This window comes from Pristiophorus japonicus, chromosome 16 (assembly GCF_044704955.1).
Source record: "Pristiophorus japonicus isolate sPriJap1 chromosome 16, sPriJap1.hap1, whole genome shotgun sequence".
Classification (NCBI taxonomy): Eukaryota; Metazoa; Chordata; class Chondrichthyes; family Pristiophoridae; genus Pristiophorus; species Pristiophorus japonicus.
The window spans coordinates 76,448,601-76,472,433 of record NC_091992.1 but is presented as its reverse complement, the minus strand read 5'-3'; the positions used below and the strand labels follow the sequence as shown (position 1 = coordinate 76,472,433).

The 23,833-nt window shown below is 48.7% G+C and overlaps 1 protein-coding gene across 1 annotated transcript in view; it reads right to left on the bottom strand.

Moving 5' to 3' along the window:
* Positions 1 to 20,757, bottom strand: part of pkd1b (polycystic kidney disease 1b) — a 370,954-nt gene extending 350,197 nt beyond the window's left edge. Inside the window, exons 1-5 of the mRNA XM_070856829.1 lie at positions 20,709 to 20,757; positions 13,016 to 13,199; positions 6,629 to 6,840; positions 3,660 to 3,778; positions 2,072 to 2,219 (exon numbers count right to left, since the gene is read on the bottom strand). Of these exons, the coding sequence (XP_070712930.1) occupies positions 2,072 to 2,219; positions 3,660 to 3,778; positions 6,629 to 6,840; positions 13,016 to 13,199; positions 20,709 to 20,757 (712 nt within the window). The remainder of the gene's footprint in view (positions 1 to 2,071; positions 2,220 to 3,659; positions 3,779 to 6,628; positions 6,841 to 13,015; positions 13,200 to 20,708) is intronic.
* Positions 20,758 to 23,833: the final 3,076 nt, after the last annotated feature.

The window sequence follows — 23,833 nt, the reverse complement described above, 5'->3', positions numbered from 1 at the left end:
AATATGGCACACTATAAATTCTCCGACTTGGGAAGAGGTTTCTGAAACCTTCTGAGACTGAGGGAGTTTTACATCTTTTATGGTAAATCTCAGATCAAAACAGAACATGCTGGAAATCTCAGCGGGTCAGGCAGCATCTGTGGAGAGAGAAACAGAGTTAACGTTTCGGGTCGGTGACCCTTCGTCAGAACTGGAAAAGTTCGAGATGTAACAGATTCTGAAAGAGAGGAGAGGAAAGAACAAAAGGGAAGGACTGTGATGGGGGGAAGGTAGGAGAGATTTGAGACAAAAGGATGATGGGCCGACTTGAGATGGTAATGGCACAAGTTAGGAAACAAAAGATGAGTCTAGATAGGGAGTGAATGGCAGAATAATTACCAGCAACAGAGAAAAACCCCATTCATCCCCAGCATCCCTTTTGTCTCAAATCTCTCCTCCCCTCCCTCTCTCAGAATCTGTTACATTTCGAACTGTCGCATGCTCTGACGAAGGGTCATCGACCCAAAACGTTAACTCTGTTTCTCTCTCCACAGATGCTGCCTGACCCACTGAGATTTTCAGCTTTTTCTGTTTTTATTTCAGAATCCAGCATCCGTAGTATTTCGCTTTTGTATGGAAAATCTCAATCTGTTTGGAACTGAGTTAAAATTGAGAGATTTAAAGTTGAGGTATCCGGCAGCGAGTATTGATGGTACAGCACTATTGCCAGGACGCACGCATCATTCCAGGTCAAGTGTAAAGTGAAAATGGCGATGTCTCGGCACGTACTCCACTCGCAGAAGCTACAAATGCGTCGTGACGGTTTTCTTGAACTGTGTCCTGGCTCCGTTGCTGTGCCTCCACACCGTGTGTCCCCTGGACTCGGTTTGGACAATATGGTCACCCTGAGGTAGATGTTGTGGTGACAGCAGCCAGGGAGATTGCCACAGGGAGCAAGGCCACTGGTGTCAGTGTGTGCACGAAATCCGTTCTCAATCCCATCCCGACCTAATCTCAATCATGCATTTGTTACTTCCAGTCCCAACCACTCCAACCCTCTCCTGGCTGGCCTCCCTCCTTCCAGCCTCCGGCAACTTGAGCTCATCCTAAACTCTGCTGTCCGTGGCCTAACCCGTACCGAGTCCCGTTCACCCAACACCCCTGTGCTCGCTGTCCTACATTGGCTTCCAGTCCCCCAATTGCCTCCATTTTAAAATGCTCATTGTTGGTTGCAAATTCCTCCATGGTCTCATCCCTCCCTATCTCTGTAATCTCCTCCAGCCCCACAACCTCCAAGATCACTGCCTTGATCCAATTCTGCCCTCTGGTGCATCCCTGACACCACTGGCAGTCGTGGCTTCAGCAATCTAGGCACCAAGCTCTGGAACTCCCTCCCTAAACATTTCTGCCTCTCCACCTCCCTCTCTTTTCAGACACTCCTCAAAACCTACCTCTTTGATTGAGCTTTTGGTCACCTGTCCGAATATATGGCTTGATATCAAATTTTATCTTGTTTACATTCCCGTGAAGCACTTTGGGATCATCGAATCATAGAAATTTACAGCACGGAAGGAGGCCATTTCGGCCCAATGTGTCCGTGCCGACCAACAAAGAGTTATCCAGCCTCATCCCACTTTCCAGCTCTTGGTCCGTAACCCTGTAGATTACGGCTCTTCAAGTGCATGTTCAAGTACTTTTTAAATGTGATGAGAGTTTCTGCCTCTACCACCCTTTCAGGCAGTGGGTTCCAGACCCTCACCAGCATCTGGGCTGTTTTACTACGTTAAAGGCGCTATATAAATTGCAATTTGCTGTTGCTGTGTCGTTTTCATTTCATTAAAAACCGCTGATGGGGCACAACTCTCCAGGGTCTCAGTAACGGGTTCTTCAGCAATGGGAACCCTGGCTAACTAAGGGACAAATGAAGCCAATTGGATCAGCTCAATTAGTACAGGCCAAGGATCAAAGTTCATCCCAGCAACTGCATTTATGCACAAGGTCTTTGGGGGGAGTTGCCACATTCTAGATTTAATTCCAGAAGGTTCTTCTATATGACACAGTAAAGTATCTTCCCGGCACTCATGCCTCTTACCTGGAGGGATCAGGTACAGGCTCGGGGTGCAGTAGGGCCTGAATATCTTGAAACGTACCCGAGTGGCTTTCTTCAAAGGCTGCACCACAAATTCAATCGAGCTCACCAGGCCCGAGTGACTGAACCACAGGCCAGGAAACAGCATGATCTGTTAGAGTGAAGCACGAAGAGGATTGATCAGATCAACTCAAAGGGCACCACGTCACCCCCTCACACATCACACAGAGTTATCCAGGACAGTGTAGAGGGAGCTTTACTCTGTATCTAACCCCTTGTACCTGCCCTGGAAGAGTTTGATGGGACAGTGTAGAGGGAGCTTTACTCTGTATCTAATCCCCTGTACCTGCCCTGGGAGTGTTTGATGGGACAGTGTAGAGGGAGCTTTACTCTGTATCTAACCCCATGCTGTACCTGCCCTGGGAGTGTTTGATGGGACAGTGTAGAGTGAGCTTTACTCTATCTAACCCATGCTGTCCTGCCCTGAGAGTGTTTGATGGGACAGTGTCGAGGGAGCTTTACTCTGTATTTAACCCCATGTTGTACCTGCCCTGGGAGTGTTTGATGGGACAGTGTAGAGGGAGCTTTACTTTGTATCTAACTCCGTGCTGTTCCTGCCCTGGGAGTGTTTGATGGGACAGTGTGGAGGGAGCTTTATTCTGTATCTGATCCGTGCTGTACCTGTCCTGGGAATGTTTGATGTGACTGTGTCGAGGACCACAAACAAAGAAGTGAAAATTTCTACTTGGTCGAGTGTATCAGAGAGCTCCCAGAAACCCATGGAACTTTAATCTCATGAAAACCAGCACTTCAGGGCAGGTGGGAATTAAAGGGTTAATGGGGCACCATGTCCTGAAATGTGGGAACAGCATGGTAGAATCATAGAATGACTACAGCCCATCAAGTCCGTGCTGACTGTCAGCTAGTCCCACTCCCCCGCCCTTTCCCCGTAGCTCTACAAATTTGTTTCCTTCAAATATTATCCAACTCTCTTTTGAGAGATAAGATAGACTCTTCCTCCACCACCCTTTCAGGCAGTGCATTACAGAATCCAAGCACTCACTGCGTAAAAGGTTTTTTCTTACATCACTTTTGGTTCTTTTGCCAATCACCTTAAATCTGTGTCCTCTGGTTCTCGACCCTTCTGCCAATGGGAACAGTTTCTCTCTATCTACTCTGTCCAGACCCCTCATGATTTTGAACACCTCTATCACATCTCCTCTCAACCTTCTCTGCTCCAAGGTGAACAACCCCAGCTTCTCCAGTCTATCCACGTAACTGAAGTCCCTCATCCCTGGAACCATTCTCATAAATCTTTTCTGCACCCTCTCAAAGGCCTTCACACCCTTCCTAAAGTGCGGTGCCCAGAATTGGACACAATACTCCAGGCGTAGGTCTCTATTTTGGTCCCTAATCGGCCCCACCCTCCTCCTACTCCTTACTATCTATATGCCTTTATATCATTTTCCAGTTTCCCTTACCAGTCACACACACCATCAAGACTGGGACATGTATCGCTTTTCCTTCATTGTCGCTGGGTCAAGATGCTGAAACCCCCTCCCCCAACTGCCCGTGTCACCTGTTGCTTTACCTCGACTGCTGCGGTTTCGCGTGGTGAGGGCGTGGTCAGCACCGTGGCATTCTTCACCGCGTACGTCCCACTGAAGGTCGGTAATCCCGTGAGGAAGTAATTGACGTTCTCTAGGGGGGCTACGTTTAAAAAACAAAGAATTACAGTCATTGATCAACAGCTGTGGACTACACAACAACTGCTTACAGTTATGGACAGGCTCAGTGAGTGGGCAAATATTTGGCAGATGGAGTACAATATGGGAAAATGTGAGGTTATCCACTTAGGTAGGAAGAATAAAAAAGCAAATTATTTTATAAATGGAGAGATTACAAAACGCTGCGGTACAGAGGGACCTGGGGGTCCTTGTGCATGAAACCCAAAAAGTTAGCATGCAGGTAATCAAGAAGGCAAATGGAATGTTGGCCTTTATTGCAAGGGGGATAGAGTATAAAGGCAGGGAAGTCCTGCTATAATGGTACAGGGTATTGGTGAGGTCACACCTGGAATACTGCGTACAGTTTTGGTCTCCGTATTTAAGAAAGGATATACTTGCATTGGAGGCAGTTCTGAGAAGGTACATGGGGTTAATTCCTGGGATGAAGGGATTGTCTTACGAAGAAAGGTTGAGTTGGTTGGGCCTATACTCATTGGAGCATTGAAGAATGAGAGGTGATCTTATTGAAACATATAAGATTCTGAAGGGGCTTGACAGGATAGATGCAGAGAGGATGTTTCCTCTCGTGGGGGAGTCTAGAACTAGGGGGCATAGTTTCAGAGTAAAAGGTCGCACATTTAAAACGGAGATGAGGAGGAATTTCTTCTCTCAGAGGGTTGTGAATCTTTGGAATTCTCTGCCCCAGAAAGCTGTGGAGGCTGGGTCATTGAATGTATTTAAGGTGAAGGTAGACAGATTATTTAATGATAAGGGAGTAAAGGGTTTTGGGGAATGGGCGGGAAAGTGGAGCTGAGGCCAAGATCAGATTATTGATTGGCGGAGCAGGCTCGAGGGGCCAAATGGCCGACTCCTGTTCCTATTTCTTATGTTCTTATGTTATATAGCACCTTTAATGTAGTAAAACGTCCCAAGGCGCTTCACAGGAGCGTTATCAAAGAACCATTGACATCAAGCCACATAGGGCAGATGAACAACTGGCCGGCCTCCCATCTACCACCGGCGTAAATTTCAGCTCGGCCAAATCTCTGCTGCTTGTATACTAACGTGGACCAAATCCCGTTCACCCATCACCCCTGACCCTGTCCGGCTACGCCGCGATTTTAACATTCTCATGATTGTTTTTAAAATCCCACCATGGCCTCGCTCCTCCCTATCTCTGTAACCTCCTCCAGCCCCACTACCCTCCGAGATCTCTGCGCTCCTCAAATTCTGGCCTCTTGTGCATCTCTGATTTTCATCACTCCAATATTGCCGGCCATGCCTTAAACTGCCTGGGCCCTAAGGTATTACATATTTTCTACCACTCTGTAAACACAACTTACTGGAGCCCGAATGTGCCACAACATCTCTAGTCATCGAGCTAACCATTGAATAAAGCAAATGTGCCTGAGCCATGTGCTCAAACAACAACTTGCATTTATATAGCGCATTTAACAAAGCGTCCCAAGGCAGGTCGCAGGAGCAAGTCAGACTACATTTGATATCGAGCCACATAAGAAGATACAAGGACAGCGGCCCAAAAGCTTGGTCACAGAGGTGGGTTTAAGGAGCGTCTTGAAGGACGAAAGAGAGGCGAGAGGTTTAGGGAGGGAGTTCCAGAGCTTGGAGCCCAGTCAAAAGAAGGCCCGGCCACCGATGGTGGAGCAATTATAATCAGGGATGCTCAGGAGGCTTGAATTAGGCTGCTTTGTGACATCGATCCTGGTTGCGATGTGATTGGCTCCTGGCTCCTCTGTGACGTCACCTGGAGACAGGTTTGCGGTCCTGGTTACAGCATCAGTGGGGTCACTGTGGGCGGAGCTGGAGTTAGCAGCTGACACAGTGAGTGACTTTAGTCCCTATACATAGGGGCAAGGACAGAAAGGAACTATTTCATATTACAGTAAGTAATATACGTACAACCAAATGTGATTCAAATTAAATGTAATCATAGTCACAAAATAGTCCCACTGTATTCCAGTTACAGATTCTAGAATTAATATTAATCACTTTTATCTTAAAAGATTCTTGAGTGAGCAGTATCTCAGGATGGTGGAGAGAGAGAGGTCGAATCATCACCACACTAACTGGGACTGGAGAAAGGTCGCTGGGGTCACAGAGCAGATCTGGTGGGGCCAAGACCCCCAGTGTCAGAGACAGGGTAAAACAAGAAGCTTCAGCAATGAGTGTAAAGGTGAGGAACATTACTGAGATTCCCGTCGGTCTAAGATTTTCCCGAGGTGAGGCTCCAGCCAGCTACTGGGAGCTTCTTCAACAGATGCCATGCGACATTGAATAGTTGTACTTGAATAGAGCTTAACTCCTGTGTAAAGCTAACCCTTACCTCACCTGAGAGTGCCTGAGTATTATAGATAGAGGGATTATTATCCATATGCCTTCTCCTATTTCTTATGTTCTTATACTCACAGTCGGGGGTCTCTGTACTGAATACTCACAGTCGGGGGTCCGGGTACTGAATACTCACAGTTGGGGGTCTCTGTACTGAATACTCACAGTCGAGGGTCTCTGTACAGAATACTCACAGTCGGGGGTCTCTGCACTGAATACTCACAGTCGGGGGTCCGTGTACTGAATACTCACAGTCGGGGGTCCGGGTACTGAATACTCACAGTTGGGGGTCTCTGTACTGAAATTTCACAGTCGAGGGTCTCTGTACAGAATACTCACAGTCGGGGGTATCTGCACTGAATACTCACAGTCGGGGGTCCGGGTACTGAATACTCACAGTCGGGGGTCTCTGTACTGAATACTCACAGTCGGGGCTCCGTGTAGTGAATACTCACAGTCGGGGGTCCGTGTACTGAATACTCACAGCCAGGATATTTTTCACAGATGAAATGCTTCTCATCGTTGCAGTGTGATCGTTTCCATGTGCCTTTACTGTCCAACTGCAGCTCCACACAGTCACCGCTCAGCGTCTGGGAAGATGCCCAGTTCCGGTAGGAATCCGTGCCACTGCCATCCACCCAGTGGTAGGTCGCGGGAATACTGCTCCCCATCAGCCCGATCCAGGCCGTCTCAACCCTGTGGCACAGAAACCAAACTGAGCTCGGCACAAACTGGAGAGCAACTTCACGGATCCCCACTACCACAGCACACGATCAGCCCCATTCTAACCCGTGTCCCGGGAGTATTTCATGGGACAGTGTAGAGGGAGCTTTACTCTGTATCTAACCCGTGTCCTGGGAGTGTTTGATGGGACAGTGTAGAGGGAGCTTTACTTTGTATCTAGCCCGTGTCCTGGGAGTATTTGATGGGACAGTGTAGAGGGAGCTTTACTCTGTACCTAACCTCGTGCTGTACCGGTTCTGGGAATGTTTGATGGGACAGTGTGGAGGGAGCTTTATTCTGTATCTAACCCGTGCTGTACCTGCCCTGGGAGTGTTTGATGGGACAGTACTGAGCCATTGAGCACCAAGGTTTTAGCGACCCATGGTATTGTGTCTGTCAGCACTCTAGTAATGACTCCACGAGGTAAGGTATTGCACTTGAACTGTTGTGACCTTAGTCCATTTATTGCAGCTCCTGAATGAGGTACAGTAAGGTAGGCTCCCTTTTATAGTTGGTTACCTGAATGAGGTACAGTAAGGTAGGCTCCCTTTTATAGTTGGTTACCTGCAGTGTGCAGTTGACCCCCTAGGTCTCCACCAGTTGCACCCTCTGGTGGTACAAGCATATTGTATACAGTGTGAAGATACATTCAGTGATCTTATGTAACTGTACATTGAGTGTACAGGGTATATACATACACAACACATGGAACAAACTGAGCCCCGCAATGTGTGTACCACAATAGTATGTTAACCTCACGGTGCCCCGCAATGTGTGTACCACAATAATATGTGTACCTCACTGAGCCCCGCAATGTGTGTACCACAAAATATGTTAACGTCACTGTGTCCCACAATGGGTGTACCACAAAAGTATGAGAACGTCACTGAGCCCCGCAATGTGTATACCACAATAGTATGTGAACGTCACTGAGCCCCGTGATGTGTGTACCACAATAGTATGTGAATCTCACTGAGCCCCGCAATGTGTGTACCACAATAGTATGTGAATCTCACAGAGCTCCGCAACGTGTGTACCACAATAGTATGTGAACGTCACTGAGCAGCATACTGATGCTCAGGCTCAACAGGAGGCTGTGACTCAATCGTGCCATCTGGTCCTGGAAGAGCTGCAGAGACTATCAGCCATCTGCCGTACACGATCGGTGACAGCGAAGGGCATCGATGCCCTCAATAAATGCTGCAGGGACACGCCAAGCAACCGCCCTGGACACCCGCTGTGCCATCCACATTACAGGAGGTAGCTGAGGTCCTGCTCTGCCCATACCCACCTACACACACTCCATCACGGACTGCCAGCAGGTTAGGAGGTCCGTGGTTGACCTTGTTGCTTGCTTCCCAATGTCTGGGGAGACCTTGCAGAGAACGGACACGAGGAGGCAGATATTTGGGTGCTAAAGCAATGTTTCATGTGCTTGGAGAGGTGTTACAATATGAGCCAATACTGGCCAAGATCCTCTGCTGATAGCACCATGGGAAGTTTTCCAATGGATATTAACACTGGCGAGTGGAACTGTTCCCATCTCAGGCACCCAGCATCAGCATCAGCATCCAGCAAGCTAAGTCAGGTACATCATAGCTGGATGAGAGTAATGATCCCTGTACAACACGCCTCAGCTCCAAACCTCAGACGCACACACCCTACTGCACCAGTCTGACATCGTTCTCGATTTCCAAAACCTGCCGCCCTCTTTAAGCAAGTTTGCAAACTATTTTTATTTTATTCAATCCCGGGATGTGGGAGTCGCTGGCAAGGCCGGCATTTATTGCCCATCCCTAATTGCCCTTGAGAAGGTGGTGGTGAGCCACCTTCTTGAACCGCTGCAGTCCGTGTGGTGAACCTCCGCCACAATTTTCCAGGGCCCGGCGCTCCTGCTCTATTTATAGCCCCGACCTGCGGTGCTGTTCTCATCATGGTATGGGATCTTTAGGGACCAGCTGAAACACCAAATGAGGCAGACAGGACCTCAGTTTAATGTCTCATCTGAAGGAACATAGGGCTTGCTAGACGAAAAAAGACCAAGGTCCATCAGGATACAATGATAATGGAGGTGTTGACCAATCACAGCAATCCATCGCTATCAACTTCAAACAATACAGTGCACTCTAAGTACTGCATTTGAATGGCGCCCTTGGTCATGTGCTTAGGTCTTGGAGTGGAACTTGAACCCGCGACCTTCGGAGTCTGAGGCAAGTGTGCCACCAAGTGGGCCCAAGCTGACCATCAAATCAAATCACGCCAAAATAAGGATAATTCATCCTTTATTCACAGAATGAGAATGTGGCCCTGAAGGGCAAAAAATAGACTTCACAAATTTTACCTGCAAATTTATTGACTGGAGTTTATTCTGCCAATTCGCACCCCACCCCTTCCAAAGGTGCTGGGGTATGGTTCAACAGGTGCCACTCATCTTCTGCTACCTTGCCCAAATGACCACCTTCGCACCTGGGCATGGCCCTCGATTTTAAAATTCTCATCCTTGTGTTCAAATTCCTCCAAGGCCTCGCCCCTCTGTAACCTCCTCCAGATCCACAACCCTCTGAGATGTCTGCACAACCAATTCTGGGCTCTTGCGCATCCCTGATTATAATTGCTCAACCATCGGTGGCCGTGCCTTCTGTTGCCTGGGCCCCAAGCTCTGGAACCCCCTCCCTAAACCTCTCCATCTCCCTACCTCTCTTTTCTCCTTAAAGATGCTCCTTAAAATCTACCTCTTGGACCATACATTTGGTCACCTGCCCTAATATCTCCTTATGTGGCTTGGTGTCAAATTTTGTTTGCCAACACCTTGGGACTTTTCCCTACGTTAAAGGCACGGTATAAATTTCAGTTTTTCTTGTAGACAGTGGGAATCAGCAGGCTATTTAACCGCGAAAGATGCGCCACAGCCGGGCTATCCTCACAGCTTCCCCACGCGTGCACTGTCCAACACAGATCAGCGGACAGACAATCAGGAGCGGGAATGTTCCCTAGTTAATCCAGGGGCACTGAGGCCATCTACACAGCAGGACTGAATCTGGGACCTTTTGTATGGTCATTACCCCAACAGGTAGCCATTTGTTTTTGGGGTGTGGGTGACACGGCAAGGCAGCATTTATTGCCCATCCCCCATTGCCCTGAGGGCCATTAAGAATCAATCACATAGTGTGGGATGGGAGCCACATGCAGGCCAGACCGTGTAGGAGTGTTTCAGCTCGACGTTAAAGATGCCGCGGAACAGTGGGGTGCAGGTTCCCTTTCCTGAAGGACATTGTGGATTCAACTTCAGAAGGTTGTGGGTTCAAGTCCCACTCCAGAGACTTAGAAACATAGAAACTTAGAAATTTACAGTGCAGAAAGAGGCCATTTCAGCCCATCGTGTCCGTGCCCGCCGACAAAGAGCCGCACGGCCCTCGGTCAGCAGCCCTGAAGGTTACATATAAACCTATGAACAACCAGTCCGCCTCACACAACTGCGACATCCCTTACACTGAAACATTCTACACTCCACCCCAACCGGAGCCATGGGATCTCCTGGGAGAAGCAAAAAACCAGATAAAAACCCAGGCCAATTTAGGGAGAAAAAAATCTGGGAAAATTCCTCTCCGACCCATCCAGGGGATCGAAACTTGACCACATAAGTCCAGGCTGACACTCCAGTGAGGGAGTGCTGCACTGTCGGAGGTGCCGTCTTTTTGATGAGACGTCCTCAATACTTCAAGGGCCTTGTTTGCAATCCTCCGATGCACCCCCACCCCGCTGTAGTCTACTGACCGCGGTCGTATTGTCTGCAATGCTACCATGGCAACCATTGCGCAGACATATTGGAAATCTTCCCCCGGGATATTTAAAGGGCGAGTCCACAGGAGGGCCGTTTAATCCCCTTACTGACACAGAGCCGCGACTAATCAGCCAGGGTTAGAGTGACTGGCACATTAAATCCCTCCAACTACTCACTCAGTTTTTATCTCTTAGCCTTGTTCCACTTTTCGTGAGAGGTTTCATTAAAGGCACGAGTGCGTGTCAAGTATTGCACGGGGTTGATTATACCCAAGTACGAGCGACGGAAGGGGGCGGGTGCAAGAGAACAACTCGTGAAATGTAACAGAACATCTCAGGCACAAGTTGGCTTATCAGAAGTGTACAAAATATTTTCTCTTCACAGATCTGGATATTTTCAGCATTTTCTGTTTATATTTCCAGTTATCGCCTTTCTCATCAAGTATTTTACAATGGGAGGGAGACAGGTGTCCTGAAAACCCATCCCCACAACCGCTGCAGATTGGCAGTTTCGGATAAGGAAACGTTGGCGCCTGTAGTTAGTATAACAGCGTCTTGGGTTTAGCTGTGTGGGTGGTACAGACTTCCATACAAAATCCCTCCCCATCTGGTGGGGGTACCATCAGAACAGGAAAAAGGACTTGGATTTATAGAGCGCCTTTCACAACCACCAGGTGTGGCAAAGTGCTTTACAGCCAATGGAGTACTTTTGGAGTGTGGTCACTGTTGTGATGTGGGAAACGCGGCAGCCAATTTGCGCACAGCAAGCTCCCACAAACAGCAATATGATAATGACCAGATAATCTGTTTTTGTTATGTTGATTGAGGGATAAATATTGGCCAGGACACCGGGGAGAATTCCCCTGCTTTTCTTCGAAATAGTGCCATGGGATCTTTTACGTCCATCTGAGAGAGCAGACAGGGCCTCGGTTTAACGTCTCATCCGAAAGACGGCACCTCCGACAGTGCAGCACTCCCTCAGCACTGCACTGGAGCATCAGTCTAGAATTTTGGGGGCTCAAGTACCTGGAGTGAGACTTGAACCCACAACCTTCTGACTCAGGGACGAGAGTGCTCCCCACTAAACCACAGCTGACATCAGGGTCAGGTCAAATAGCCAGCCCGAGCTGGATTGGGGGGTGCGGGGTGTAGATGGGGAATAGGTAACCTGCCGCTTCCACCTCACCAGTTCCTCAGAAATTCACATGTATGGCACAACCCCACCTTTGTGTAAAACAGAGATCTTTGTGGGGGTACAGTAGCATAGTGGTTATGTTTCTAGACTATTAATCCAAAGGCCTGGATAATGATCCCGAGACTTGAGTTCAAATCCCACCACGGCAGCTGGGGAATTTAAATTCAGTGGAACATATCTGGAATAAAAAGCTAGTTACCAGTAATGGTGACCGTGAAACTACCGGATTGTAGTAAAAACCCATCTGGTTTACTATTGTCCTTTAGGAAAGGAAATCTGCCGTCCTTACCCAGTCTGGCCTATATGTGACTCCAGACCCACAGCAAAGTGGTTGACTCTTAACTGCCCCTGAAATGGCACAGCGAGCCACTCAGTTGTTTTCAAGAAGACGGCTCACCAACACCTTTGAGGGCAATTAGGGATGGGCAATAAATGCCGGCCTTGTTGTCGATGTTCACATCCCGTGAATGAATAAAAAAAAGTAAGAAGAAATACAATCACACGGACTTTCTCTCCTTTTCAGTCCAAGTTCTAAAACTGAAGCACATTGGGAGCAGTTATTTACCTCAGGTCATCCACCCAGTGCAAAGCAGTTCACTTAATAGGCACCCCTGCCACTGGACTCAGTGTCCACCCGCTTCACTGCTGGCGCACTGTGGCTGCAGTGTGTACCATCGACAAGATGCACTGCAGTGACTCACCAAGGCTTCTTCAGCAGCACCTCCCTCCCCTGCAACCTTCACCACTAAGGACAAGAGAAGAAATGTCATTGCAACACCATCAGCTCCAAGCTCCGCTCCAAGTCACACATCAACTTGACGTGGACATATATCTCTGCTGCTTCATTGTTGCTGGAGCAGTATCCTGGAATTCCCAACCTATGGGGGACACCATCAATACACGGACTTCAGCGGGACAAGGAGAAGGCTTACCACCACCACCTTCTCAGGACAATCAGGGATGGGCAATAAATGTCAGCTTTGTTGGAGAAGCCCACATCCCAAGAACAAATATAAAAATGAGTGCTTTTACCCAGTAGAGCCCCATGAACCTCCTGGGATGGAGCAGATGCCCGGCTGACATTCTCAGCAATGGATAGCACGCAGCTCAGGAGGATGAAAATCTGTGAGGGGTAAAAGAAGCTTTCATCGTTAACATAAACACAAAGCTCACATTGAAAAGTAACGCTGGATGAAATCCTGAACATCTTCATTGTTGACAACAACCAAATCGGCACCGGGCACCTCCTGACACGCCTGGCGAGCATCATGCCATGTCTCTTGTACTTGGCTTATCCAATAGCAATGGCGATTTCCTGGGTGGATTTGAGCATCCTGAGGACACGTGGTGGTGTCACCTAGAAAAGGGACAGAGCAGAGATGGACAGAGTCCACAATTAATTGAAACACAAAAAATTAGTATGCAGGTACAGCAAGTAATCAGGAAGGCATATGCAATGCTGGCCTTTATTGCAAAGGGTGCGGAATATAAAAGCAGAGAAGTCCTACTACAACTGTACAGGATATTGGTGAGGCCATACCTGATGTACTGCGTAAAGCTTTGCTCTCCTTATTTAAGAAGGGATATACTTGTATTGGAGGCAGTTCAGAGAAGGTTCACTAGGTTGATTCCTGAGAAGAAGGGGTTGTCTTATGAAGAAAGGTTGAGCAGGTTGGGCCTATACTCATTGGAGTTTAGAAGCATGAGAGGTGATCTTATTGAAATGTATAAGATTCTGAGGGGGCTTGGCAGGGTAGATGCAGAGAGGATGTTTCCCCTCATGGGAGAATCTAGAACTAGGGGGCATAGTTTCAGAATAAGGGTCGCCCATTTAAAACGGAGATGAGGAGGAATTTCTTCTCTCAAAGGGTCATGAATCTTTCAAATTCTCTGTCCCAGAGAGCTGTGGAGGCTGGGTCATTGAATATATTTAAGGTGGAGATAGACAGATTTCTGAATGATAAGGGAGTCAAGGGTTATGGGGAGCGGGCAGGAAAGTGGAGTTGAGGCCAAGATCAGATCAGCCATGATCTTATTGAATGGCGGAGCAGGCTCGAGGGCCCAAATGGCCTACTCCTGCTCCTATTTCTTATGTTCTTATGTTAATGCTCGTCACTGTTTACCATCTGTGACCCTGGTAGTGCACTCCTTCAACTCACTGGATGTTGTGCCATGAGTTAAGATGACTTGGGTTTTGTGCTTGTTTGACAGGATACATATGTCCCAGAACACTCAGAATCCATAGCCACCATTATGCCTCTGATTCCACTCCGCAATTCTCAATTAAAAGTGCTAAGGTGGGTGAGCAACAGGTTGGACTGGTATCAAGGATCAATGAGCCACCCTTGGAGCCCAAACATGTGCTGGCTGAATCACAGCAGAATAGGAGAAATTCCCTGAAGAAGTTAAACAAAGTAAGTCTTGTCATTACGCTAGGCCTAATTAGAGCTTAAGGAAAGTGTCACATGTTACGCTGATGTTGTATTGAAGTGCAATCACAGTTGTTATTCAGCTAAAAATGGAAAATAATTTGAACCAAGCGACATTGCATATAATGATAAATGAAGAGTTAATCGTTTTTGTGGTATTGGTTGAGGGAAGAATGTTAGCGGTGGCAGCAGGAGAATTCTCTGACCGTCTTCAAATAGTGTCATAGGATCTTTAACATTCAGCCGGGACTCAGGAACAGACAGATACCGCCTCAGTGTAACGTCTCATCCAAACGACTGCACCACAGACACCGCAGCACTCCCTCAGTGATGCACTGAAGTGTCGGCTTAGATTGTGTTCAAATCTAGGAGTGGAGCTCGTACCCACAACCCCCTCACTCAGAGTGAGAGTGCTGTCAACAACCAAGACTGCACAGCTCAGAAATGAGGTACAGGGAACTTCCCCATGGTTCCCGTCTCCCTTCCCCATGGTTCCCGTCTCCCTTCCCCATGGTCCCCATCTCTCTTCCCCATGGTCCCCACCTCCCTTCCCCACGGTCCCCACCTCCCTTCCCCACGGTCCCCATCTCCCTTCCCCATGGTCCCCATCTCCCTTCCCCACGGTCTCCACCTGCCTTCCCCACGGTCCCCACCTCCCTTCCCCACGGTCCCCACCTCCCTTCCCCACGGTCCCCGCCTCCCTTCCCCATGGGTCCCCATCTCCCTTCCCCATGGTCCCCACCTCCCTTCCCCATGGGTCTCCATCTCCCATCCCCATGGGTCCCCGTCTCCCTTCGCCATGGGTCTCCAGATATGAAGTGTTACCAAGCGATTTATCCCAACGCTACAGGCAAACAGTACAGCGCCCAGAATTATCTCAGGTGGGTCCTGTGTGGAATAAACAAATAAGAATGGAAATGAAAACTGGCCACAGGGTGAAGAGGAATGATGGGGCGCAAGGGAACCCAGTGGGAAGCACATCAGGGCAGTGAGGGAAAGTACAGAGAGAGGCAAAGCGAATGTAAGTCTGTGTGAGTGCATATATGAGTGGCTGAGTGTGGATGGGTGTATGTGGAGCTGTGAATAGAGATGAAAGTGCATGTGTGGGATGGGTGTGAGGATGAGTGTGTGGACAGGAATGGGTGTATGTGAGCGTGGGATGGATGTGTGTGTGGGTGAGGGACAGAGTGTAAGTGGGTATGAATGCGTAGTGGGTGGGTTTGAGGCTGTGAGGCATGCTGGGTACGTGTGAATGCATGCGTGGCATGAGCCAGTGGGTGGGGGAGAGTACGTGGGTGGGGGTGAGCCAGTGGGGCAGGCGGTGTAGTCGGGGGGGAGGGTGTAGTGGGGGGGGAGGGGGTTGTGTGTAGTGGGGAGAGGTGTAGTGAGGGGGGAGGGGCGGGTGTAGTGGGGGGGTATAGTTGTGGGGGTGGTATAGTGGGGAGGTATAGTGGGAGGGGTGTAGTGGGGGGTGTACTGGGGGGGTGTAGTGGGGGTTGTAGTGGGGGGGGAGTGGGGTGTAGTGGGGGGGATTGTAGTGGGTGGGGTGTTGTTGGGGGGTGTAGTGGGGGGGGCGTAGTGGGGGGGTTGCGGGGGGGGCAGTGTAGTGGGGGGGCGTGTAGTGGGGAGGGGGAGTTGCGGGGGGGGGGGGGGGGTATATTGGGGGTGGGTGGGTGATGTTATGAAGATACTCCGTGCACAAACAAACATATTACTGTGCCCAGCCGCAGGCTCCAGCTAGCGGTCACCAGTAAAACCGTAACCCCCCAGCACATGGATTGTGTTCTGAGAGTGACCTCAATAAGCTGAGGAAAATCAATGTAAAAAATGGGACAAATAGGAAAAAGCGCAGAACTGAGAGCGTTAAACCCGTCAACATACTGGGTAATAAACAGAAGCCACAACACCCTGCCCCCAGAGAAGACGGGAGGACAATTCCTTGTAAAAGAGAGTTACGGCCGGATGGGGGGGGGCGGTTTAGCTGGGTGCTGGCCGATGATCCACGGACTCTTTTTAAACCGCTCCCGGTGCAGCAGCAACATTGCACAATGCAGTAAATGTCAGCCAGTGATGAGGGTCTGTGGGAGCGGATTCCTCTCCTGCACTTCCTTTCTCCGCTCTAGGCAACAATCTGTCCCTTTGCTCGACTGCCCTCCACCCCCTCTCTTCGGTAAGACAAAGAATAGCTCTCGCTATTCAGGAGATCCTTGTCACCATAGCAACCAGTGCCGGGGCTGCATCCATCCCCGATGCTCAAGTTCCATCAATAAACTGCAAACACAGCCCAGCCAGCAAGCCCCACACTTGCAGCTTGAATAAGAGGATAGCCACTTCTGTACCTTCATTAAATGGAAGCATGTGCTGGCCCTTTGAGAGAGTTGTCCAATTAGACTCACCCCCCCACTCCTCCCCCATAGCTCTGCAAAATGTTCCCTTTTCACCCATAGATCCAATTCCCTTTTGAAAGTTACTATTGAATCAGCTTCCACCAGCCTTTTAGGCAACGCATTCCAGATCACAACAACTCGCTGCGTAAAAAACCTCTCCGCATCCCCCTCTGGGTCTTTTGCCCGATTTCTTACCCGATAAGGGAATAAGGGGTTATGGGGAGCGGGCAGGGAAGTGGACCTGAGTCCATGATCGGATCAGCCATGATCGTATGAAATGGCGGAGCAGGCTCGAGGGGCCATATGGCCTATTCCTGCACCTATTTCTTATGTTCTTTTGTTCTTATTACCTTCAATCTGTGCCCTCTGGTGAGCGATCCTCCTGCAACTGGAAACAGTTTCTCTCGATCAAAACCCCTCAGAATTTTGCACACCTCTATTAAATCTTCCCTTAACCTTCGCTGCTCTGAGGACAACCATCGCAGTCTCTCCCATGTCTCCACATCAGATATCCAGCACTGTCTACCTATTAGGCCACATCGGACCCCAGGATTTTCCTGCGCTACCATTACCTCGGGCCTCTCGTTCCCCTCCTCCACCTGACGGATGCTCATTCATTTTCCTTCCTTCTTCTCCCTTTCTAGGTCGGATTGAAAGGGTCAAAATGAGGACACTACTCTCTTTCCACCCTGGTGGGGAAAGGCACTGCCTGGTTTAACACTGAGCCATACACATCAGAAGATTCTAGCTTCACTCTTAGCAACAGGAGTCGGCCTCTCGAGCCTGCTCTGCCAATCATAGACATAGCAATTACAGCACAGAAACAGGCCAATCAACCTAGCTTGTTTATGTTCCACATGAGCCTCTTCCCACCTTACTGCATCTAACCCTATCAGCATATCCTTCTATTCCTTTCTCCCTCATGTACTGTACTTATCTGGCTTCCCCTTAAATGTGTTTATGTAAACATTCAATTCGATCATGGCTGATCTGCACCTCAATGTAAACAGTTGCCTGTATCGATGTAGTTGCAGGCTCTAACCAGTGGTTGGTACTGTGCAGTAAGCTTCCCTCCCAACTCCATTGCCATTTTATATATAAAAATTACTCAACGTACTAGTTAATCATCAACTGTGAGGAGCGGCAACATAAACGCAATGGTACAATTTTAAAGAAGGTGCAGGAACAAAGATACCTGGGTTAATCCCCTGGAGGATAGACACATCAACGTTAGTGTCCTCGTCCAGGCCAACATCCCCAGCATTGATGCACTGACCATACTTGATCAGCTCCGCTGGGCAGGCCACATAGTTCGCATGCCTGACACGAGACTCCCAAAGCAAGCGCTCTACTCGGAACTCATCCATGGCAAATGAGCCAAAGGTGGGCAGCAGAAACGTTACATGGACACCCTCAAAGCCTCCCTGATAAAGTGCGACATCCCCACTGACACCTGGGAGTCCCTGGCCAAAGACCGCCCTAAGTGAAGGAAGTGCATCCGGGAGGGCGCTGAGCTCCTTGAGTCTCGTCGCTGAGAGCATGCAGAAATCAAGCACAGGCAGCGGAAGGAGCGTGCGGCAAACCAGACTCCCCACCTACCCTTTCCCTCAACCATTGTCTGTCCCACCTGTGACAGAGACTGTGGTTCTTGAATTGGACTGTTCAGCCACCTAAGAACTCATGCTAAGAGTGGGAGCAAGTCTTCCTCGATTCCGAGGGACTGCCTATGATGATGATGATGATGATGATGTAAACAAACCTTTGAAGGTGGCAGGACAAGTTGACAATGTTCACAAAGCCCATGGGATCCTGGGTTTTATTAGTGTATGAACAGAGTACAAAAGGCCAGAAAGTTATGCTAAACTTTTACAAAACTGGTTAGGCCTCAGCTGGAGTATTGTGTCCAATTCTGGGCATCACACTTTAGGAAGAATGTCAAGGCCTTAGAGAGGGTGCAGAAGAGATTGACCAGAATGGTACCAGGGATGCAGGATTTCAGTTACATGGAGAGACTGGAGAAGCTGGGATTTTTCTCCTCGGAGTAGAGAAGGTTGAGTGGAGATTTAAACGAGGCATTCAAAACCATGAAGGGTTTTGATGGAGTAAATAAAGAGAGAGTGTTTCCAGTGGCAGGAGGGTCGGTAACCAGCGGACACAGATCTAAGGTGATTGGCAAAAGAACCAGTGGCCACACGAGAAATTATTTTTACTCAGCGAGTTGTGATCGGGAACGCGCTGCCTGAAAGGGTGGTGGGAGCAGATTCAATAACAACCTTCAAAAGGGAATTCGATAAATACTTGAAGGGGAAAAATGTGCAGAGCAATGGGGAATGAGCGGAGGATTGGGACTGATTGTACAGCTCTATCAAAGAGCCAGCATGATGAACCAAGTGGCCTCTTTCTGTGCCGCATTATTCTATAATTCTGAGTATGGGCAACATCACAGGCAAGTGACTAGTTCTCTTTATATTTGTCCCTGGCGTCAATTTTTATTTTCTGTGTTGCAAGTGCTAATCTTTTAAAAAAATCTGATCTAATCTGAAATTTAAAAAATTGCAGCATTTAATTCCCATAATCCTTTAATTCTCCCTCTCGAGCATCCCTTATAATCGCTCAACCATCGGTGGCCATGCCTTCTGTTGCCTGGACCCAAGTTCTGGAGCTCCCTCCCTAAACCTCTCCGCCTCTCTACCTCTCTTTCCTCCTTTAAGATGCTCCTTAAAACCTACCTCTTTGACCAAGCTTTTGGTCACCTGCACTAATTTCTACTTATGCGGTTTGGTGTAAAATTGTTTTACCTCATAATACTCCTGTGAAGCACCTTGGGATGTTTCACTACATTAAAGGCACTATATAAATACAAGTTATGGTTATTATCCATAGAATCCCCGCTTTTAATTGGCTCCTTTTTTCTTGCTAGAATATATCTGGTGACCTTTCTGTGTCTTGTTTAAATATCTCCCACTCCTGATCCGTAGTTCTGTTTGCAAATTCCCCTTTCTCACCACCAATATTCTCTCCATCCCAGTCTGCTCCTGGATAATAAAAATCTCCTGTAACTATAACTATTAATATGCACGTTAATTTATCTACAAATTTCATCTCAATTCTCTGTTCACTGTTTAACATTGATACAATATGCTCAGTAATGTGATCGATTCCTTGCTATTATTCTGTTTGGATCAATACTCTATTTAATACCTTAAACAAAGAATTTACATTTGTATAGCACTTTTCATGACCTCAAAAGCGCTTTGCAGCCAATGAAGTACTTTTTGACGTGTAGTCACTGTTGTAATGCAGGATATGCAGCAGCCAATTTACACAGCAAGCTCCCACAAACAGCAATGTGATATTGATCAGATCACCTGTTTTAAGTGATGTTGGCGAGGGATAAACATTGGTCAGGACACTCTTCATCAAATGCAATGGGATCGTTCATGTCCACCAGGGAGGACCTCAGGACATCATCTCATCCAAAAGACAGCACCTCCAACAGTGCAGCACTCCCTCAGCACTGCATTGGAGTGTCAGTCTAGATTTTTGTGCTCAAGTCTTTGGAGTGGGACTTGAACCCACGACCTTCTGACTCAGAAGGTGAGATTGCTGCCCACTGAGCCAGGGCTCACACCATCATTCTCTTGTAGTGTGATATTACAGGTCAATGATGCTGTTTATCAAGATCCCAAAGGATCTTGTACTGAGGTTATGGCGGGCAATAAGAACCAAAGAAATCCACCCCCACATTGTCAATAACCTTACCTCTCCTCCTCTTTCCCTCTCCCTCCTGAACATCTTAAAGGTTCACAGCTCTTCCAGAAAAAAAAACATGAGTTGGTCATTGATCTCAGTTTGAGACCTCAGGGTGAACACTGTCTTTGAGCAACAGAAGTGCATTTGCTGGAACAGTACCATGAAGGGAGCCGCGGCAGAGGGAGATGGTGAACTTTAGGGTTATCTCTGACCTACTCCCTGGAATGTGATCCTCATATCCTCCTGCCGCGGAACAGCCACAAAGCAAACCGTTGGGTGGTATGAAAGGTCACTTACCCACAGTCTCTCCGGGGAGGATGCTTAACAGCAGCAGCCAGGGAAACATGGCCAACACCACCACACACCAGTTCAGGGATTCAAAAGACATTCAGACTAAATGGGATTGTCCGAGAATAATTCCGGAGATGTGGGTGAGTTCCGGAGGCGCAATGCTGGTCCCCAGGGACTGCGCCGCATCCAGTGCTTTACAAGTTGCCAAACTCTTCAAACTTGCCCGAAGTTGCAGGGCGGAGTTGAGTCGGGCATTGAGCATCAAATTCTGGCTCCTCGCCACCACTCTCCACAGCGATCCCAATCTCAGCACTTCCCTCTGTCCCACAACTCGCCACATCGAGTGTCCGCCGCTGGGTGCCCCCTGGCCGATTCCTCATTCATCCCGGAGCCAGAAACACACACAACACAACCCCGTCGAGTTCCCCAACTAAGCCAGTTGCTCTGAGTGCAGAAGCAGGAGCCGAATGTGTGTTTTAACCAGAGAGAGAGAGAGAGAGAACGCAGGTTGCTGCCAATTCACGGTCTGCCCCTCTCCGCCCTGTTCCCATCACTTCCAGAACAGATAAAGCCAGGTCTGAGCCAACAACGCCAGCTAAACTCTGCATTTAACCTGCTGCCCAGCCAGCGCCGCCCCAACCCTCAGCTTCCTCAGTAAAGTCCAGCAGAGCCAGCTAACACAAAGAAAAGGACAGGGCATCACCCCATCAGCTGGAAAGGGCTACAGAAACCTGAAGCCCAATGACATCTCGCCTCTGACTCAGAAAGTTCTGCGGCCGTGTCCTGCTCCTGAGACTTGAGCACAAAATCTGGCGGGACTTTCCAGTGCCCTCTCAGATGGATGGCACCATATTGATGAAGAGCAGTATACCCCCACAGTGTCACTGCCACGATTTACCCTGCAACCACGTCACAAAAACGCATCATCTGGTCATTGTCTGTGGGATCTTGCTGTGCGCAAATTGGCTGCTGCGTTTCCTCCAGTGCACCAGTAACTACACTTCAAAAATACTTCATTGGCTGTAAAGCACTTTGGGATATCCTGAGGTCATGAAAGGTGGGATATAAATGCAAGTGTTTCTTCTCAAAATTCTCATCCTGGTTTACAAATCCCTCCATTGCCTCGCCCCCTCCCTCTCTCTGTAATCTCTTCCAGCCCCACAACCCCCCAAGATGTCTGCGCTCCTCTAATTCTGCGCTCCTGAGCAATCCTGAATGTAATCGTTCAACCATCGGTGGCCGTGTCTTCAGCTGCCGAGACCCCAGGCTCTGGAACTCCCTGCCTAAATCTCCTCGCCTCTCTACCTCCCTTTCCTCCTTCAAGACGCTCCTTAAAAGTACCTCTGTGACCAAGCTGTGCTAATTTCCACTTATGCGGCTCGGTGTCAAATTTTTTATCTCATAATACTCCTGTGTAGCACCTTGGGACATTTCATCATATTAAAGGTGCTATAGAAATACAAGTTGTTGTTGTAATACATATCAAATGGAATCCATCTGTTAATCATAAAGCAGTAATAAAGGAGAATCAGTCAGTATCAGAAATAGATGAATGAAATAGTTAAAGTAAATAATGGCAGCACAGGCAATGTATCAGGACTGCAGAATGTGGGCATTTGTGGACAGTAAGATTGTCCACAGATGACCACACCTGTGGGATCCGCCTCTGCCTTGAATCACTCCGGCTCAGAGTCATTGAGCTGGAGTGCGAGTTTGAGATGCTCCAACACATAAGGGAGGGGGAGCAGTATCTGGGTAGTTTACTCCAGCGCACAGTCACACCATGTACTGGTGCAGGAAGGGGTGCGCGTGTCTGACAGTCAGCAGGGTAGGGGGAATCCTAGTGGAGGCAGGGAGGCAGGAACCACAGTAGCTGGTCCTGTCCAACAGGCATGATGTATTCACTAGCCGTGGGGAGAAAGGGAGAGTGGCCAGCATGCTGACCAAGGCAGCAGAATAGAAAATCTGTAGCCTTAGAATATTTTCTAATTAGGGGATGAAGGATATTCTCTGCAGTTGTGATCTAGAGTCCAGGAGGGTGTGGTGCCTACCTGGTGCCAGGGTAAAGGATATCTCAAAGCAACCATAAAGGAATCTGGAAAGGGAGTGGTGGGGGGGAGAACCAGTTGTCCTGGTCCATGTTGGAACCATCATCATCATAGGCAGTCCCTCGGAATCAAGGAAGACTTGCTTCCACTCTAAAAATGAGTCCTTAGGTGACTGAACAGTCCAATACGAGAACCACAGTCCCTGTCACAGGTGGGACAGATAGTCGTTGAGGGAAGGGGTGAGTGGGACTGGTTTGCCGCATGCTCCTTCTGCTGCCTGCGCTTGATTTCTGCATGCTCTCGGCAATGAGACTCGAGGTGCTCAGCGCCCTCCTGGGACCAACGACACAGAAAAGGACAGGGAGAAAGGAAGAAGTCCTGCTGAGGGAATATCAGGAGCTCAGAGCTGAATTAATAAGCAGGACATTGAGAGTGGTAATCTCAGGATTATTACCCGAGCCACGTGCTAATAGGGACATATAGATCAGTACGGTGCTGAAAGATTGGTGTGGGAAGGAGGGGCTCTATTTCATGGGACACTAACACCAGTACTGGGACAGGAAGGAGCTGTCCCACTGGGATGGGTTGCACCTGAACCAGGCTGGAACCAAGGTCCGAGCAGGAAAAATACATTCCTGGGATTCCTGAGATGAGAGGGCGGTCTTATGAGAGATTGTGTAGAATGGGCCTATACTCTCTGGAGTTTAGAAGAACGAGAGCTGATCTCATTGAATCATACAAGATTCTGAAGGGTAGACGCTGGAAGGTTGTTTCCCCCGGGCTGGAGAGTCGAGAACCAGAGGGCACAGTCTCAGGATAAGAAGTCGGCCATTTCAGACAGAGGTGAGGAGGAAGTTCTTCACTCAGAGGGTGGTGAATCTTTGGAATTCCCTGCCCCAGAGGGCTGTGGATGCTGAGTCTCTGAATAGATTTTTGGAGTCAAGGGGAATCAAGGGATATGGAGATCGGGCGGGAAAGTGGAGTTGAAGTCGAAGATCAGCCATGATCTTATTGAATGCCGGAGCAGGCTCGAGGGGCCGTAGGCCCTACTCCTGCTCCTATTTCTTATGTTCTTATGTACTG